At 42.7% G+C, this 20,246-nt stretch overlaps 1 protein-coding gene across 10 annotated transcripts in view; it reads left to right on the top strand.

Annotated features, from left to right (window-relative positions):
• The window catches only part of ERC2 (ELKS/RAB6-interacting/CAST family member 2), a 958,416-nt gene that overhangs the window by 723,163 nt on the left and 215,007 nt on the right, over positions 1-20,246 (top strand). For 7 of the 10 annotated variants that reach the window (XR_010338994.1, XR_010338995.1, XM_064367213.1 and 4 more), the window contains one exon: positions 3,072-3,240. Coding sequence is in view for 8 of the 10 variants with exons in the window: in XM_064367213.1 (XP_064223283.1) it covers positions 3,072-3,240 (169 nt within the window). In the remaining 2 variants the exon portion in view is untranslated. The remainder of the gene's footprint in view (positions 1-3,071; positions 3,241-20,246) is intronic. The other 3 variants (XM_064367212.1, XM_012460778.2, XM_064367215.1) reach the window with 1 other exon arrangement.

Below are 20,246 nucleotides of genomic sequence, written 5' to 3'. Positions count from 1 at the left end.
CATAAATATTTTCCCATGTCACTAAAGTTTTTTATTTAGCATTTTAAATAACTGCATATGTCTGTAAAAATGCAGTTGTAGGCCGGGCGCAGCAGCTTAGGCCTGTAATCCTAGCACTTTGGGAGGCTGAAGCAGGCAGATCATGAGGTCAAGAGATGGAGACCATCCTGGCCAACATGATGAAACCCCATCTCTACTAAAAATACAAAAATTAGCTGGGCATGGTGGCACATGCCTATAGTCCCAGCTACTCAGGAGGCTGAGGCAGGAGAATCACTTGAACCCAGGAGACGGAGGTTGCAATGAGCTTAGATCATGCCACTGACTCCCGCCTGGTGACACAGTGAGACTCTGTCTCAAAAGAAAAAAAAAAAAAGATGCAGTTGTAGAGATGTAGTCAGTTTACCTCCAGTCCCCAATCTTCCTAATGTCAGTCCTTTAGTTTGTTTTCGTTTAAAAAGCTTCACTTAGATATTTCAGTTTGGAACAGAGGGGATAAAATGTTGCAGTCACCTTGTGTGTTATGGCTAAAGTTTGGAATAGCAGATAGCAAATAGGCTCTCTCTGATTTAAAGCCTATATAGCCTCTTCAGCTTCGCCCTCTGTGTAAATATGTACTGGCTGGAAGCCACAAGCATGTCTATTGTCTCAACTGTTATCCAAAGGCAGACAGGCTCTGTGAAGCTGGATATTAATGCTGCTGGTGGTAGTCCAGCCTGTACTGCTTTTCTTCTGGAAAATGGAGATATTTCCTGACATGTTCTGCTGCTCACACATCTGTGTGAGCTTCAAACAGAAGCTCCTACTGCCAGGCATTAGTGGGGCCCAGAAAACTCCATATAAATCCCTGCAGTGAAAAGGGGAATAATCTGAGATCCAAATAATGACCACCTTGTCCAAACATCTGGAGAGGGCCTGGTCTGGTGATGGGGATTAAAGAAAGGCAAAACAGGATAATGATCAGGTTTTAGTCCTGGGACTTGTGTGCAAGGGAAGTTCCCATTGTGGAGGCTTCCTTGGAGCTGTGGGGCTTCCAAAGTATCTAGAATGTTTCAGAAGAGACACAAATGGTGGGGATAAGACTTTCTCGGTGGAAAGGATGATTCAATGAAACACACCCAGGAGAGCTATTTCCTACTCAAAAATCATCCCAGAAAATTCCAGGTTAAAATTTGTGACAGATGTGGTCATAAAATTATACTGTAAAGATGGAAGGAGGTAACTTTCAAACTTTTCTGAATAAGTGATGACTGTAGGTTAAGCAGGAAGCAAAGCATTCTAATTTTTTTAAAAAATGAGAGGAAGAGGCATCTGGTGATATCTTCAAAGTCTGTAAAAAGTTAAAAATGAACTTACTTCTTCTTTGAACTAACGTTTTCGGTCACCTGCTATGTGCTGAGGGATCTTCTAGAAGTTTGAGAATTGGTGGTATACAAGATCGGTGAGGTCTCAATTTCATGGAGCATCAAATCTAGAAAGCAAAGAATAAATAAGATTCTATCAAATGGCGAAGAGTGCTATGAAAAAAATGAAGCAGTGTAATGTGACCGACCACCGATTTGGACATGAGGTGGTCCAAGTCAGTGGTCTGTCACAGACATGCAAGATGAATAGCTACGTGAGGCAAAAGCACAGAGAGGCAAAGCCTGTGAGGTGAGGACATGGGTAACATTTCCGAGGACTAGCAGAGACGTGGAATGAAATATGCTGGAGCCTAATGATTGAGGAAGGAGGAGAGGAACAGAGGCCTTCAGAGAGGTAGTCAGGGCTGGTTGGTATAATGTGTTGCAAGCATCAATAAAGGGTCTGGATTTCAAGTCTAAAGGGTGATGCAATGGGTCTTTACACAACACAATGGTGGAATCTGAAAGATGACTTTACTCTCTTTACCAAGAAGATCAATGAGTAAGCTTTTGTAGTGGTTCCCAGTGAGTGATGCTGATGGTTGGTTGATATTTTTATAGTTGTGCATGAGTTTAGATAAGGGACGTACTTTCAAGTAAAACCTACTGAAGTTGTCAGTGTGTTGGCTCTGGATAGAGAAAGAAGGAAAGAACTCAAGGACGACTTCTAAGTTCAGGGTTTATGCTACTTAGTGTATATAGTATAATTACTGAAATAAGGAAGGCTAGGAAGTAATCATTTTCAGTGGGATGGCAAGGGAACATCACTCAATGCATTGAAAATAGAACAGGATTTCCAGTAAATATCTCTGCCCACCTTCAAAAGAAAATCTTGTATGAAAGACGTAATACATGAAATGCTACCCAGTTTGGGGGAGTTTTCTTAGAGTAGCTAGAACCTTACTTGGTGCTATAGTTTGCATGTGTCCCCCAAAAGTTCATATGTTGGAAACTTAGTTGCCAATATGGCAGTATTAAAAGGCAGGGAGCATTAAGAGGTGCTTAGATCATGAGGATCATGGGGGTGGAACCCTCACAAATGGACTAATTCCCTTATCTCAGGAGTGAACTAGTTCTTGAGAGAGCAGGTTGTTATAAAAGCAAGCTTTGCTTGATCTTGTGGTCTCTTTCACACTTGCTCACTTGTCCTTCCACTGTTCTGCCATGTTAGTACAAAAGCCCTTGCTGGAAGCTACCACCATGCCCTTAAACTTCCCAATCTCCAGAATCATGAGCCAAGTAAACATTTTTTCTTTATAAATGACGCAGTCTCGGTTATTATTTTATAACAACAGAAAACAGACTAAGACTCTTGGCAAATTGATGGATGGATAGATGAATGTATGTATGTTTGGATGCATGGTTGGATAGATGGATAAATATGTCAGCGATGAATGCTCAAATTAGTTCCCTCCCATTTCTAATATGTGGCTACATCTATGAAGTCATTAAAAGATTCCTCTCAGTGGCTGTAATGTGCAGGTCTGAGGAATTCTGACCCAAACAATTTTGTTCATTCTGAAAGCCAAAGAGCTAGTTTGTCTTAAGTATTATTCATAATTTCTTCCCATTGAGACAATACTCTGTGGTTCATTTCAAATATAAATGCCAATTCTTTGGGGTTTTTTTAGTTTATAAAAATGATCTCAATAATCTTTATTTTACCAGACAGGAAGCGCTACTTGCAGCCATCAGTGAAAAAGATGCAAACATTGCTCTGCTGGAATTGTCTGCCTCCAAAAAGAAAAAGACACAGGAAGAAGTCATGGCCCTCAAGCGGGAAAAAGACCGACTAGTGCATCAATTAAAGCAGCAGGTGGGGCCTCCTGCAAGAAAGGTGTGTTTTGTTGGGTTTGGGGCTTTGGGGGTTTCTCTGGGTTTTAGCCACTCTTCATTATCCCATGTCCATCCTGTGGGCTCAAGCAGCTAAAACCAGGTAGGAGCGCAATGGTCCCAGTTGTCGCTGGAGCACCATTTTACTGCTCGTCTGTGTTTATGTGCATGTGGCTGGGCTTGTGTGGTTCGCAACCAGTGCTGTTTTCCTTTCTTTTGTGTCAGCGTCATCTCCCCACAAAAAGCTCTCAGATCTCTTCCTTCCAATGGACTTTGTTTGACTTCTGATTAAATTCTAGAGACTTACAATTATATTCTAGGCAACTTCTTTCCTGTTGGACCTGTTACCTTCCGTCTTGCTCACTTCTGGTCCCTGTAAATAACTGCCCTCATCTAGGTTTTTAGGTTTCTTTCTCTCTATTCTTCCCACTTTAGTTCTTGGACTATTTCCTCCAATACCCTTCAGACAAGGACCATCTCCTAGCACTACCAGACTATGCTTAGGGAACACCCAGCCATTATTCACTATAATTTTTAAAAATCACCTGTTTGCCCCATTATCCTGTGTTTCCTCCTTTCTAGGCCACTGTATTTGTTTTGAGGGACATGGAAGGAGGGGCATAGTTCTAACTTATACAAAGTTCCTTGCTCTTTGGAGGGTTTTCTGGAAGTGGCTTAAATGAAAATAATTATACCTGAAGCATATGGAAAATCATCCATGAAATCGTCTCCTCCTCATGTAACTTGGTGACTCTTGTAAGCAATGATTAAAGCTATTCACTAAGATTCTAGTTCATTATGAAACTCACTCAGCTCGATGGTTTATGACCTTGCAGGGTGGCTACCACATTTAAGCTAGGGCCATATGTGGCTCTGAAGCTCTCTAATGGCCACACAGTTACCATGTGGAGTGTGTCCATATTGACTCAGCCCCTAGGGCAGGCTCTCTGCCTGCTAGAGTGATCTGTGCTGAGCACCACGGGCAAGGTGAGTGGAAGGGAAACCTGAAGGAGTAAGTACTCTTCCCTTCCAATGCGACCAACCCTTTTACCCCTCAGGAAGGAAAAGGCAGACATTGGCTCTGCACCAGAGTTCATTTCTCATGGGGCTGCCTTGTTCAGAGAGAGAGAAAGAGAGAGAGAGAGAGACAGAGAGAGAGACAGAGAGAACAAGAGAGAGAGAGAGAGACCACTACTATGCCTGGGCACCGTCTCCTTGTACAGGGAGGGTCCCAGTCACTGCCAGACACTGGGGTCATTCCACAGAGAGGCATGCCTTGCTAACGCTGGCCTCAGGAGTCGGGGATCGCTTACACCTGACCTTTTTGTTTGGAGCTGTGCATCTTTTCCACTGAGTTTTCCACCCACTTGGCCACAGACAGTCAAAATAGCATCCTTCTTTGCTTTTCCCTAATTCCTTCCCTGTGCCTTGCCCTCCTGCACCTAACCATTGTAGCTTTCTCCCACAGGTTTATAGACCTAAGAAACAGCTTTTGAGCTCGAATATACCATGCACCTGTGGTGCTGGCTACAGTCTAGATATTACAGCCAAGTACCATGTGTCCAGCTATGATGCATACATGATCCAAAGGTCTCAGGTCAGTCAGCTGCTAAAGAGACACTTGCCCCCACTATTGGGGGTGGGGGTGCATAAGAGCTCATCCAACCTTGACGTTTACCTCTTTTGCTGATTTCGAATACTCTATGGCTATAAAGTCTGAGACCATAGATGACAGCATTTTATCATGATTTGCAGTGTCATTTCATTTATTGTCTATATGCCAATGGTTCCAGACTTGGCAGCCACCTGATAGGGTCAACTCTTGCTGAATTAGCTTGGTGGAGCTGCAGAGGCAAGGCTGCCAGAAGCCTTCCTATCAGATAGAGTGACTAATTTTTCCTTTCTTTCTCTTAGATACTTTGCTCCTCGTGTTTCCCTCTACTTTTCCCAATAAGGAATTTTAAGACTCCCTTTTTTCTTAGCATCATGAAAATGCACTTCTTGATTCCAGTAAGAATTGAGCATAGTCCTTCAATTTGCTCCTGGGAACCTGCACAAAGCCTATATTTTCTACAACAATCCTGGTTTTTGGTGTCATGGGGTACATTTGGGAAACCCCAGCTATGCAGAGTTCAGCTCCTATATGTGCTAAGGCAGTGTCTGAAGGGCTGTTGTGGAGAAGGAGGCAGTGAAAGAAGAGGATGGGCTTCTTGGTGATTTAGGTCTGTTATCCTTCCTCACCCCACTCACGAAAGAGCAGGAAAAATCACCTGAATTTCAGTATCCTTGTTGCCAATGATAATGATTCTAAAAACAATGATTAATGTGCTGTCAAAGTAATCCCCTTTTATTGAGCATTCACTCTCTGCTAGATGGTGTATCCGGTGTCATTCAGAGATGTTGTCCCATAGTCCTCACGGCAACCTGAGTGTGTGCAGGATTATCTCCCTTTTCTAGGAAGCATAACAGGCTCAGCGTGTGGAATAACCAGTCCAAGGACTCACAGCTTGTAAGTGATGGGGCTCAGGCTTATACCCCACCAAGTTCAGGGAGGAACTCAGAGTGTCAAGCAAAATTATATTCCCAGAAATTGTGAGGGTCTCCTTATCTTCATAAACCTAAAGTAGATGCCAAAAAAACCATTTAAGAATGTTCTCCAGCTGTTCACAAACAGTATGTTCTGCCTGGAGTTCTCAGGCTTAGGCTATTTGATCACATCAACAACAGTTACTAATACTTTTGAGCTCTCATTATGTGCTAGGCATGGGTCTAAAGGCTTTACATACATCAACTCGACACCTCCCAGCAAGACTGAGGGTTTGATACTCATAGAGAAGGAGCCAGAGGCCCAGAGAGGTTAGGTATCTTGCTCAGCCTCAAAGGTGGATACACCATAATGCTTAAGGAGACCCTTTGCCAAACAATCATAAAAGATGATACCCAAAGTCAAACTCTTAAGGTGAAGCCTGTTTCTAGCATTTATTAGCTGGGTGATCACAGGCAAGATACTAAAACCTTCTTGAACCTCAGTTTCCTCATCTGTAAATTGGGCTAACAATTTAAAGAGTTATTGTGAGGTGAAAGGTAAACCATGTGTTCTGCACATGCATGGCACATAATAGGTGCTATATATGTATAAGCTGCTATTGTAACTACTATTACTATTAATACTACCAGTAGTGCTACTATTACTACTAATCGATGTTATCACTGCCAACCCAATTTTGATTTCATCATTACTGTTTTTGCACACAGCTGGGCACATGTTAAGAACACATTGTTGAGCTGTGGCAACTGTGGCGGAAAGCGCACATAGATGTTGACACCTAAGCCTTCGTGGTCTTCCTCTCCTAAAGCCAACGCATTTGTGGAGCAGTGAGCAGACATGTCAGGAACCCTGGACCCCAGGTCCCAGCCTGCACTGAGGAGGCCATAGCGCTTATGAAATTTGCTTGGTTTGTGTATGCAGCCCACATAGATATCAATGAGGGAGGGCTGTCCTGGGAGGGTGAGTCCCAGACCTCAGTTGTCTTGACCTGCATAGCTGACTTGGAAGAGCAGAGCTCTTTCAGGGACCAGGCCAATGAGAAGGGAAGGCCTGGCCTGCTCAGTCTTCTGTGCAGATATTGAGGCAGACTGGCTCATGAGAGATGCCACCCTCTTCAGATTGCCTTCTTTTTTCAAGATATGGTCTCACTCTGTCACCCAGGCTGGGGTACAGTGGTGCAGTCACAGCTCACTTCAGCTTCTACCTCCAGAGCTCAAGCGATCCTCCCACCTCAGCCTTCCAAGTAGTTGAAACCACAGGCATGCACCACCATGCCAAGCTCATTTTTGTATTTTTCTGTAGAAGTGGGTTTCACTATGTTTCCTACACTGGTCTTGAACTCCTGGGCTCAAGCAATCCACCCACCTTGGCCTCCCAAAGTGCTGGGATTATGGGTGCGAGCTACCATGCCTAGCCCAGGTTGCCTTTTAAGCTCAACTAATCTTAAAGAAAGTCTCTCCCCTGCCCAGGCCACCACAAGTGACTGAGTTATTGCCAGGCACATAGTAGGTGTTCATTAAATATTTGTTGTGTGAATTAATGCATGATTACCACTTTCCAGGCTCTATGCCAAGTTCTTTATGGTTACATAAGTTTACAAACATAATCTCATTTTTTCCCCATAACCAACCAGCTAACTTACTGCCTACCTACTCTGTGCCAGACTCTCTGCCAGGTGCTGGGGAATCATGCATAACAGATATTTTGCCTGCCCCAATGAGAAAAGCATCATCCTTATTTTTGAGTTGATTAAACCAAAGTTCAAGAGACTATATGACTTAACCACCATCAGACCACTTATATCTGGTGCAGAGTTGGCCCTGGTGCTGCAGGAGTGCTGAGACCTTGCCTGTGGCTCGGCTGAACACTGTCTCCCCAAAGCAACAGTGTGAGTCATGATCAGCTCCCATACCTCACAGATGTTATCAGAGAAACCCAGTTCCAGTGGTTCAGCCTGTGACTCCCAACCTGTGCAGGGTGATGGGGATAATACAGGTGGATAGCTTGGTGAGACCAAGTGCCATGTTTACCATATTGCAATTCAACTCAACAAGTATTTATCGACTGCCTACACTGTGTTACAGTGCTAGGCATAGAATACATCAGTGACCAAAATAGATAAAGACTGCTTCCTCATGGAGCTTACATTTTTTTTGAGATAGGGTCTCACTGTGTTGCCCTGGGTGGACTGCAGTGGTGCAGTCATAGCTCACTGCAAACTCCAGCTCCTGGGCTCAAGTGATCCTCCCACCTCAGCCTCCCTAGTAGCTGGGACTACAGGTGTGTACAACCATGCCTAGCTTTTTTTATTATTATTTTTTAGAAGAGACAAGGTCTCGCTATGTTGCCCAGGCTGGTCTTGAACTCTGAGACTCAAGCAATGCTCCCACCTTGGCCTCCCAAAGTGTGGGGATTGTTAGGCCTGAGCCACCACACCCAGACAGGCTTACTTTTTAATAGGAGGAGAAAGGCAATAAACAATGGACATGATAAATAAATTATATGATAGAAAAGAAGAAAAATACAGACTCGTATAAGGCAAACCCAGAGTTCCAGGGTAGGAACAAGGCTCTGGTGACAATTTAAAATAGGGTAGACAAGATGGGTCTCATTGGGAAGGAAGGAGACATTGGAGCAAGGACTTGAAGCTGGTGAGGGAATGAGCCATGTAGATGTCTAGGGGAAAGATTTTCCAGCAGAGGGAATGAGGCAGAAGTGTGCTGGTATGTTCAGAGGACACCAAGGAGCCAAGATGGCTGGCATGGAGTGAGCAAGGAAGCAAGGAAGTGAGTTGTCAGATGGGTACAGTAGACCATAGGACTCCTATGCAGGATCTGCTAAGAGTGGTGTACTCTGAGGCAGAACTTCTGTGCAGTTAGGAAGCAGAATCCACTAGCTCTGCAGCCTCAGAACAGGGAGGGCTCCCCTCGGCACCACTCTGGACTGCCCTGTTTAAGGCTGCCCTAGTGAGCCCATTCTCCACATCCCCGAACTCCAGCCTCCATAGAGTCTCAAGGTACTTGGTTTGCCTTTTTAGGGAACATTGCTACTTCCGTTGGAGCAACAAAAGAGAACTCATGCCAGCATTTGCCTGTCACACCTGACGAGATTTTTAAGTAGTGTGAAAGCAGGCTTGATGACAAAATACCTTCCCTGACTTTCTAGCAGTCTCAACAACATGCCAACAGAGTCCAGGTCTTGACCTTCCTTGCTGTCAAGAGACATGCAGGTAGATAAGAGTGGCCATTACCCTGCTATTGGCCTGCACTGGGGGTTGCCTGTGCCTAGGAGAAGAAGTACATCTGGCCTCCAGGCCAGGCCAGCTGTTTTCAAACTTCAGTGGGCAGAAACATAATCCTTTCTAAAGATAAATCTCAGGTTACACTCATCACCTTCCAGTCCTTACTGCTGAAAACCCTTCCCAGGCTCCTCTAGGTGTTAGGATAAATACAAACTCAAACCAATGTGCTCTGTATCTTAACATACCCTTCCCTTTGCCTGGAATGTTTTCCCCTCTTTTCTTTAGCTAGTTAATGCCTACTCATCCATTCAGTCTTAGTCCAACATCACTTCTTCAGGGAAGTCTTCTGGGTCAAATCTGCCAAGTTGACACTTTTCAGCACATGTATTATCCCTTTTATAGCACTTGCAACAGATACAATTTTGTATTTGTTTTGTGATTATTTTAATAATGACTATCTGCCTTGCTAGTATTGAGCTCCATAAGGCCTGAGATTATGGTAACATGACTCCTAACATGCTAGTAGGGATTCAGCAAATATTTGTTGACTGTATGAATGAATGAATAAATAAATCATGAAGGCAGATTCTTAAGAAAAAAGACATCATTGATTAATCATGATCCTTCTTCCCTGTAGATGAGACTTAGCCTCATAATTCTCACCCCAATATTCTAGGCAACCACCACCAGTCTGTAGGGCTTGATGGAGGAGATGAGGCCTGTGTGTCAGCTGATGACCACAGAACGGCACCATGCCCTTTCTTGCCACATTCCAAGACACTTTATAGAGTGACTTTTCCCGTGGTTGAACTATTTGGGATGATAGCAATTTTGGAATTTTATTCCAATTTTTTTTTTACCTTCTTCTAGTTCAAATCTTCTCTAATTTCTTGGGTTCTTTTTAAATAAACTGTCACTGAGTTCTCAGAAGTAGCAGAGATTGCTTGCTGTTATGAAGAGAATCCTTCCATTTCATCCCTGAAAACTCCTGACTATCTCATAAATCAATTTGCCTAGAAATACTTTAACTCTTGTTAAGCATCTGTCAGGAAAGCCAAAGGTGATATGAAATGGGTTCAGAAATTCCAGCTATGCTTAACAATGAAAGAATCTTTGTGATGCCCTTCAGGTGTTGACATTTGGGTTAGTTCTAGGCTGAGCATGGCATAAAGGTAAGAGAGCAGTACAAATTAGCTTTCTCCTACTCGTTGCATTCAAAAAAGATAAAGGGTTGATTCTAGTTTGGTGGGGTAGATATCTAAAACTACCCAGCTTTTCTATTTCCTCCACTTCTGTTTCTTCACAGGCACATACCTCTGATACTTTTACTTTACTTCTTTTTAAAAATAATCTTGCTTGCAGATTTGTACAGTTTTGAAAGAGGGCCTCAATTGGGAATTAGTTAAATTTTGATTTGGTTCTTTTTCCAAGGAGGCCAGTTCTAAAAAATATTATAAAAAATTACCACCTTTCCTTTTTTGGTATCTTGGAGCCAATCCTCCCAACTCTTTTCCTTCACCCTTGAAAAAAGGACTGACATCAAAATAATTAATTCTGAAATCACTGGATTTGCCTGCTGCTAAGCGGTTTTTGAAGAAAGCTTAAAACTAAATCTTGTCCCCTAAGCCATATTCCCAAATGCTCCCCTATGTGCTGAAGTAGTGATACGCACATCCTTGATGAAAATGCCTTTTTTAAATGAGGGCCAGACATTATTGTTTAGTTAAAATTAGAACCAGCTTATTTCTCAGAACTGGTTAGACTACTTTTGAGATCAGAGATAAATTGTACTTGGTTTTCTTTTCTCTTTCCTAGCAGTTCTGGGCATTGCTTTTGGCCACCAGGAAATACGTAGGTCAGCTAGAGCAGGAAGACATTAAGACCAGGAGACTAGTCCATTGGTTCTCTGTGATCCCCCTCCCCTGGGGTTTGCAGAAAAAAAGTCCCATGTCTAGGTAAACATTCTGGAGGCCATAACAAGTTGCATGTAACGTAATCTATTTAGGTAGAGCCTCTCTGCCCTCCGTTGTCCGAAAATCACAGGGCTGTCTACAAGGATTAGCCACAGATGTGGTGAAGAATGGGAGAAGGCAGAGGCTGCCCTGGAATGTGTTCACGAGAGCCACCTACAAGGATGGAATCCTACTCAAAATTGGATCTCAGCAGAGGTAGACCCATCCTGTCCAGGAAAGTGAAAAGCACCTAAGTGGAGTGGTTAACCTGACATTTCTTCCCCGCTCTGCTAGAAGCCACGGTTGTGCTTCCCATTTACACTTTCATTGCTTCATGTGCAGATGACTTTTAATTACCCTTTAGGGTTCAGGAGGTTAGCACAGTTAAACAACAGTAGAGGAACTCCATGCAGTAGGGTTCCCATAGCCTCCTGTTGTGTTTGGATTACCTCCAGAAAAGCTTGATTTGATCCCAGCATTGTAATGCATCACAGACTTGGTCCAGATCAAATTGCTAAAATGCAAATGTATTGGTTTTTACAGCAGACCCACTTTGGGTTAAGCTGTTTGTGTCCCACTGGTAGAATCTAGCCTCATCTCTATTTATCTTTGACTGCAATGCAAAATGTCTTTACAGTCTACTCTAGAGAACTCCTTTTAATAAAAAAAGAAATACTCAGACCTGTCAGGCCATTCTTATGGAGGTAAAGCCTGAACTTCTCAGTGTTACTGTAAACAATTTCCTCTTAATGTCCAAGCAGTTGGGTAAGACACTCTTCCGCTCTCTCAGCCTTATCCTAGGCAGCTGGTGCCTCAACCCCAATACTCAGGGAATCCATTCAGTTTGCCGTTGCAACAAAAAATGCACTCAATGAATATGGAGGCAAAGTATTTTCTCTAATTTTATGTATTTTTCAAATCCCTATCAGAAGGGCATCTTCCCAGGGCATCAAACTGACCTAATGGCCAACTATTCTCTCACCTGAATGTCTTGCTTGGGTGAAAGCTCTGTTTTAAACACATTTTAGTTCCTCTCCCTAAACATGCATGGAACACTTCTGGGCTCTCCTTAGCTATAGGAGGTGTTGATTTTGTCCTTGAGCCTTGGAGTTTAATCATCTCTACTGCCAGTATGATAGATATTAGCTCATGAATGAGAAAATAGTACAAATTGCTATTTCTGTTGTTGTCGTTGCAGAGATATTACTGAAGTTCAAAAACCTTTGCCTGTTGGAGGAATCAGAGACTGCTTTCTGCATGAGTAGAAATTCCTATGAATTTTATGATTGGCAATCTGTAGCCCATCTTTTGTGAAAAGTGCCTATCCAACCATGATACTTTCTCTTAAGTTTTTAAGGATCCCAGTACAAGTATTGCTCGTTTTAGGAGGGGTGGGAAAACTCACTCTTTGCTTTTTAAGTATTAGTTTAAAAAAACATGAAAAGACCAACTTTACCATTGTTTTCTCTGGCTTTTAGAAATGCATAAAGGGGGAGATGGGTCTGATTTTTAAATTTCAGAGTGATTTGCCAACTTTGCTTCAGTAACTTGAAGCACCCCACAGCACCGGGCAGCTGGCAGAGCATATCAGAATAACAGGCTTAGCAGAAGGTGACCAAAACAGAAAATAGCATGTAAATGCCAAGAAGATCTCTCACTGCGCTCTCTCGCTCTCTCTCTTTATTCAAATTTCACATCTGTGCTCTATTTTTAAACATTTATTCTTTAAGTGATAACGCATGTTTTACCAAGCCTCTTATTGGATTAGACATGTTTGAAATCCCCTCAACTTTAACCTGTTCACTACCGCCTCTGAGAACATTCAGATCCACCACCAAAGTAGAGTGTGTACGGGAGAAAATTACCAAGATGTCGGCCAGCAGGGAGCCATTGGTGCTTTGGAAGGAGGAATCCAGCTGTTAGACTGTGTGGATTTTTGGGAGTCATTAGATTGACATTGCTTCAGTGAGGCTTAGGAGTGGGTATAATGTGTGCGGAGACCTTGCTCTTCATCATTGTTTTTCTGTTCACATTTTAGATGGGAGGAACCAACAGTTTTTGAGCTCTTACTGCATACTTGGCATGGGTCTAGGGATTTTAAATATATTATCTCATTTAATCCTCATGACAACCCTAAAAACCAGATGTTAATAATCCTATTTTAGAGATGAGGAAACTTGGGTTCAGGAACTATGCAGAGATGCCACAGCTGGTGAGGGGTGGAACCAGAGCCCAACTGGGTTTCACGTTGAAGCTTTTTCATGCCCTTCCCAGGAGCTGTCCCTGAATGGTGTGATGCCTTGGTTAGGTCTTAGCCCCTGTAAACTTGAGGCTAAAAAGCAGAATAAAGAAGGCTTTATTCTGTGACCCTGAGCACCCACTCCCCACCCCTCCTGACCCTTCTCGCCTGGCCCCTGCTGGCTCCTGCCATGACCTGAGGCCACCATGTGCAGGCTGGGAAGGGCGACTTATCTCTTCCTGCATCACCAGACATCACCAGCTGCCACTAGAGGAGAAGGCTGCAGGCTCAATCAAGTGTGCTGTCATTTTGGTTTTCCTGCAAGAAATGTTGGCACTTCCCTCCTGTAGCCTTTGTGTTTCATTGTCAAGGTATCTGTTGGAAAGCCTTTTTCCCCTTTAGTTTTACATTTTCTTTTTCATCATTTAACATATAAAACCAGGTTTTTGTCCTGGTCCCTTTCTCTCTCTCCCTCCCATCCTTCCTCTCATCGTATAATTAAAAGTCCTTTCAGGCTGTCTTCACCTTATCATTTCAAATGCATTGAAAAAAGATCCCACTTCCTGCCCTTGTGTCCTCTTGATGCTGAATTTCAAAATGAAAGAAAAACCCCTTTTCACTCCCTCTTTGCTTCATACCGCCCCTTGAAAAGCTGTGTTAAAGTCATATTGATTTTGTCATTGATCACTATTATGGTGCACATGAGGTTTTGTCCTTTCCTGGCTTCAGAACTTCTTTTTCAGCTTTTTCAAATAATAATATTAGGATTTTTTCCGAAAATTAAGGAAAAGGATTTTTCACCCTCTCCTCTCATGATTACAGGAAGACATTTATCAGACTTGGAATTTAAAATTTTCAGTAGTTTGTCTTTAATCTTTCTCAACTTTATATTCTTTTGGGGAAGATGTGACTTCCTTCTTTTGATTCTCTGCAGCACACTAAAGGCAGAGTTAAAAGTTCTAGAACTTCTTCTGTTTATTTATTTTTTTCAATGTTACCCCTTAATAATGTACTAGATTAGAAAGTAATGAGGATTTGATTTTGTAGCATCCTCTTTATGTAAATGAGCTTTTTCATAGTTGAAAGCATAGCAATACATCTTTTATCATAAAAATAATATATGCTCATAATAAAACCTCAGAAAAATGTAAATAAAAAACTAAAGTTACCCATAATCCCACAACTCAGAAATAACTGTCACTAAGATTTATCGTTTCCTACATTCCATTGTCTACGTATATATTTGAACAAAGACATGACATACTACATAATAAAGTTTGTTTAGCCTTTTAAACATTTAATATTTTGTGCATTTTCCCATGTCCTTAAAAGCCTTCAAAAACATATTTCTTGGTTTATGATTGCCATCATTTTGCAGTCCTTAATTTTACCATTCTGTTTTGGGAATTTCGTACTTGTGGGTAGTTTTAAGATTTTAGAGCATTAAGAAATAGCTGTCTCCTGCAATGAACTTGACATTTGTAAATTTTTAAATAAATGTCAACCGTGTGTGTGAAATTTTTCAGGCTACACTCTGAAAACATGCCACTCATAGATTTGGGGCAGAATCCTACTACAGGAAGTGCAGGTGATCAGCAAACAGAGACAACAAGAGGCAGAGAGAGATTTTCAAAACTTCTTAGAGAGGTGAGCATGGAAAGAAGTAGGCAGTTTATCCAGCAAATATTTGTTGAGCATGTACCATGTTCCAGATACTGCTCTGGACACTGGAGATACAGCAGTGAACAAAACAGACAATTTCCTGCTCCAGATATTCCAGTGAAGAAACAAGAAACAAAATAAAGACATCAAATATATGGCATGTTGCACGATAATAAATACTATGAGAAAAAACAAAGATAATGCTCTGTGAGGGATTTGGGGCGCTGACTTTGAATAGGGTGTTCCATGGATCCCCTGACCGGGAAAGCATTGGAGCTTTCCAGCCAAATGAGGGGTGAGCCATGTGGAAGCCCTGTGCATGGAGGGGAGACCTCAGTGAGGACAAACCCCAGCCAGGAGAGTTGGAATCTGTTCCTCTGGGCCAGCTCCCCAAGTGCAGTTGCTAAATTGACAAGGTGGGGGAGCCAGAACCCTACAACACTAGTGTTTAGATGACATTTTAAAAATATGCATGCAATGACCCAACTCCATTCTCTTATCTCTGCTCTGATATGGCCACTGGGACATGCCCCCGTTGGGCACAACCAAAAAAATCTTTATTCAAATGATCTTTGACACAGCCCAGGGATGGAATTGGGCAAAAAGATTATAACTTTAGATCAGACAGAGAAGTGGTCATCCCAGAAAACAGTGAAAACCCACAAGAACGGCAACTCAGAAGGTCTAAATCCAAGGCTGTTCTTATGCCCCAGAAACTGCAATTAACTGATTATCTTGCAGCTGGCTTATTTCCTCTTTCTCATGGCCCAGCACTCCTAGAATTATAAACACAGCTCAGAAGCCAACCAGAAACCCTACTGCTCTAGGCCACCTTGGGTGTGATGAAGCCACCCACTTAGGGTGCTGGGGAAGGAGAAGATGTGTGGATCACAAGGCCAGGCAGAGTTTCTGTCGTCAGTCTTCTTGGTTTGGGGGCCTAATGCTCGCTGACATGTCTCATGCAAAGGCCGCCTTAAAGTGTAATGTTAAAAGTTTCAACAAAGCAAGGTAAAACCCACCTCCCTAGAGGAGCCCTGGCAAGCAGTAGAAGGTTTAGGGTGTGAGCATGGACCCAAGAGTTCTAGCCCAGCTCTGATCCCAATGCACTGAGAAAGCCTGGGCAGCTCATTTTGCTTCTCTCTCGCAGGCTCAGTTCCCCCATCTGTAAAGTGGAGGAGATAAGCAGACAGACCTGTAAGCCCTTGTAGTTTTGATTGTCTGAGATGATTCCAGCACTTTCACACGTGCTACATTGAGTACTTGATCTATGACAAGGCCTTTGAGGATGCACAGGTAAATGGCAGGATTCACCTTTGCAGAGCCTACAGTTGAGTAGAGAAGATGCACCGTTCAGTAGGACATTAACACAGCTAACACTTCTTCAAGAAATGGTAGGCCAGGCACAGTGTTGTGCCTTTGTTTTATTACAGTCCTCACAAAAACTTGAAGAAGTAGTACCATCATTATGACCACTTTGCAGATGGGAAAACCCACTCACAGAGCTGAAGAGTGGTTGGACCAGGATGCACACTCAGCTAATCTGCACATAAAGGCAGCACTCTTGCCCATTGGCTTTCCCATCAAGATACAATTGCCATTTTCTCCATCAGGCAATATTGGGGGATTCTAGATTTCAAAGACAACAGGAAAGAAGGAAGGCTCCAAAGATTGCTCATCTGACTGTTGTAATCCTGACTCACCTCCACTCACCAGTTTTATGATGTTAAGCAGGTCAACTTACCTTCCTATAAAATAGGTACATTGTTTCCTAACTAACTCACAGAGAAACATTATCTTGAAGCATTTTCTCCAGGGCAAGGTCTTTAAAAACCCTAAGGACTAAAGAAATGTAGAAGATGTTGATCTTAGTTCTGAGGTGGAAAGATAGGGCTATCTTACTCTTCCCCACAGGGTAGCACTGTGCTTCAAGGAATGATGGTCTCATACAATCTCTGGTGATAATCCCTCAACAGAAACTAGGATCTACATGACTTGTTCACTGACCAAGGAGGAAAGAACTTGAGTGGCAGTGTTCAAACATATGGTCCCTTATTCTGCTTTTTGGGGAGCCAGACAACTCATTTATCTCTGAAGAAAAACAAATAAAACAATGAGCAAACATTGTCTTGAAAGAACACTGTTATCTGAGTGTGGTGGCTAACGCCTATAATCCCAACACTTTGAGAGGCTGAGGCAGAAAGATTGCTTGAGTCCAGGAGTTTGAGACCAGGCTGGCCAACATAGTGAGACCTCGTCTCCACAAAAAGTCAAAAATTAACTATACGTGATGGAGCGTGCCTGTAGTCCCAGCTATTCAGGAGACTGAGGCAGGAGAATTGCTTTAGCCCAGGAGGTCAAGGCTGCAGTGAGCCATGGTTGCACCACTACACTCAGCTTGAGCAACAGTGAGACCCTGTCAAAAGAAAGAAAGAAAGAAAGAGAGAGAGAGAGAGAGAAGAGAAAGGAAGAAAGAGAAAGAAAGGGAGGGAGGGAGGGAGGAAAGAAAAGGAAGGAAAGAAGGAAGGAGGGAGGGAGAAAGAAAAAGGAAGGAAGGATGGATGGAAGGAGGGAAGGGAGGGAGAGAGGGAAAGAAAGGAAAGAAAGGAATGAAAGAACCCAGTTCAGGATGGGTTCTGATTTTCCCTCCAGGAAAGGGTCTGTTTATACCCACCTAACAATGATGTTTGTATGTCTAGGCTCCTGGGGGGTCTGCTGGGGCCAGGGTCTTCTGAGGCTTCTTGAGATGAGGTCTGGCTTCCTGGAAGAGCCTGTGTGTCCCTGAGCTTTCTACTGATGCAATCCTTGGTAAGGCAGGGAAACAAAAAGTTGATATATTGGTGGGGGAAGAGCGATCTCTGGGGGTTTATTTTTTATGAACCAAAGACACTTAAGTGTTGCTGATTTATCTTAGTAGCAGATAGTATGAGCAAATGTCCCAGTTGCCTCTTTGTGCTTTTGGCAAGTAGGGTTGAGAAATTGAATGGAGCAGACCCAACCAGAGCTGGCTAGCCCAAAGCTTAGGAGTCTTAATCTTCCTCACTCCCAATATGTAATTTAGAATTGTTTCCAACATTTTCCAAGTTGCAGGTGGACACCCAGCTTTGGCAAGAGGCAGAGTGAGTTCTATCACTAGGTTTTCTACTTCTAGAAAAATGTTCTTAGACTTTTTTTAGAGCTGTGCATCTCCCCTCAGTGGTTCTTTAGATTTAGTTTTCACGTTCTGGTTCTGTGGGTACTGGTCCTGTGTAAGGAAACCTTCTTTTTTCACATAAAGAGCCCTCCTCCTTGTCATGAAGGATTCTCCGAGGACACAGCATGACTGCTCTACGTATGCTCCTATGTCAGGGCTGGAATGAGACCACACTAAACCCAATGCCTTAGAAGTTGGAATATAAATTATGTCCAAGCCATGTTCAGTGTTGTAACATTTGCTAATCCTTATTAGATATGGACAAATTCCCATGGCTTAATTCGGCATGTTGAATCAGTTCTTCAGATTGTCTTTGGGGACTGGAAAGGAAATGTACGACTTCACTACAATTTTTCTTTTGTTTCTTCAGAATGGGACATAATTTTTTATTGTTAGCTGGTGGAAATTTCGGTGAATCATTGCCAACTGTGGCTCACCCCCACAGGAAGAAAGAATCAGGCTTTAGCTGAGAACATGTTCTTTGAAACAAACCAGAATATTTGATTTTTGAAATATCTTTCCACTTTAAAAACATGCCGTTCAACAAATATTAATGTCCTGACCAAGACCAAGAGAACTGAGGAAGTGGAAACCTAAGATGTCTCTCTGAGGAAAATGTTAAAAGTGATGTGTGATGCGTGAGTCTAACAATAACTCTGCTGAGCATGGAGAGAGTCTGTGAGGGCAGGCAGAGCATCCTTCCCACCTTGGTCCTCACTTCCTCCACAGTGGAAGGAGCTAAGTGCTGGCTGGAAGTCAGGCATTCCACATTCCTTTACCAGGTCGCCCGCATTTACATGACCTCTGGCACATCCTGTCATCTTACTTAAATTTCTGGTATTTGGTCCAGAAAATGTACTTGATAATAGGTTCTCCCTTTCTGCTGCCGAACAGTTTTATGTTGTAAGCCATTGTCGGGTATTTTAAATGGCTTGGGTTGAAAACTGCTGTCCTGTTCTTTTTTCTTTTATCAGCAGCATCTCACCTAGTTTGTCAGTCAGTCATGCGTGCTCAGTAATCACTCTTAGCAGACCCAGACCTTCTCAAGTTGGATGATTCTATGAGTGGGCTTGGGGATTATTGAATCGGTTGGTATCATAGCTGCAAATTTATCTAAGTGGGATTTGTGTTCTGTTCGTAATTAGAGGTTTGTTTTAATGGATCTGTTTTGCAGACTTTTATGAGCAGGACTCCTGTTGGGCAAATCCATCATAAATTCTCTGTGGTGATAGGGCAGATGATTTTTCATTTATTGGGTGCTTTGTGAGAGGAGTGGTCACATAAAAAAGCCTGATTCTGTCTTCTTAGCCACACCTAATTTTCAGCTTCTACTGAGAGCAGGACCCAAAATTATCCCCACATCTCCTTATGAAATTCTGTTGAAAACATTAGTCCTGTGCACTAAGCACAAAGCCAAATTACTTCTGGAATGTTCCATGAAACTCTGGGACCCCAGATAGGGATCAGAGAATCAACACAACATCTTTCCCCCTTTCTGCATGATCTGCGGATTGATTTATAGATTATTATCCTCACCTTGAACCATCTGAAGTCAAGGCTTGGGTCTACTTCTATGGTTGTCTGGTTGTTTATTATTATATTTATTCTCAAACTCAGAGAATGCAAAAGATAGTTCTGGGAAAGGAGAGGCCTCATTCTCCAGTCAAACGCAATGTTCTCCTGACAGTTTGCCAAGATGTTAGGATGTTTCTCAGATCTCTCACAGTGTTGAAATGCAAATCCAAAAAAGAACTTCTCGAACAAACCAAACAGAAGCCACACACTTATTCAGGGACAAAGTTGGCATATGCTTCTGTTGGTTTTCATGACCAACAACACCAAGGTCTTTATGGGCATGAAAGCTTCCCTGGACCCCAGAGAGGCATCCCTGAGGGAGAAAGGAGAAAACTTGAAGGAGAAAGTTAAGGAAGCCTTTTCTGATTATTCCTTGGCAGGGACACGCTGAGAAGAGGTAGTGAACAGCATTGGACCTTTTCTAGCAGACAGCGATTCCAAGCTTGGAACTCCCAAAAGGCTTAATGTTGGGCCCCATAGACTGATAGATAATGAAGGACGGTGGCAGATCAGAGTTGGAAATTAGAGGAAAGACTTACAAAAATGATACAGATTATTATTTTGACTTCATTGGTGATTATTTTGACTGGGTTATTTCTGGCT

This window comes from Aotus nancymaae, unplaced genomic scaffold (genome assembly GCF_030222135.1).
Source record: "Aotus nancymaae isolate 86718 unplaced genomic scaffold, 86718_ANA_hifiasm-v0.15.2.pri h1tg000067l, whole genome shotgun sequence".
In the NCBI taxonomy this organism is placed as follows: domain Eukaryota; kingdom Metazoa; phylum Chordata; class Mammalia; order Primates; family Aotidae; genus Aotus; species Aotus nancymaae.
The sequence above is the reverse complement of the archived record's forward strand: the minus strand, read 5'-3'. Positions and strand labels throughout refer to the sequence as shown.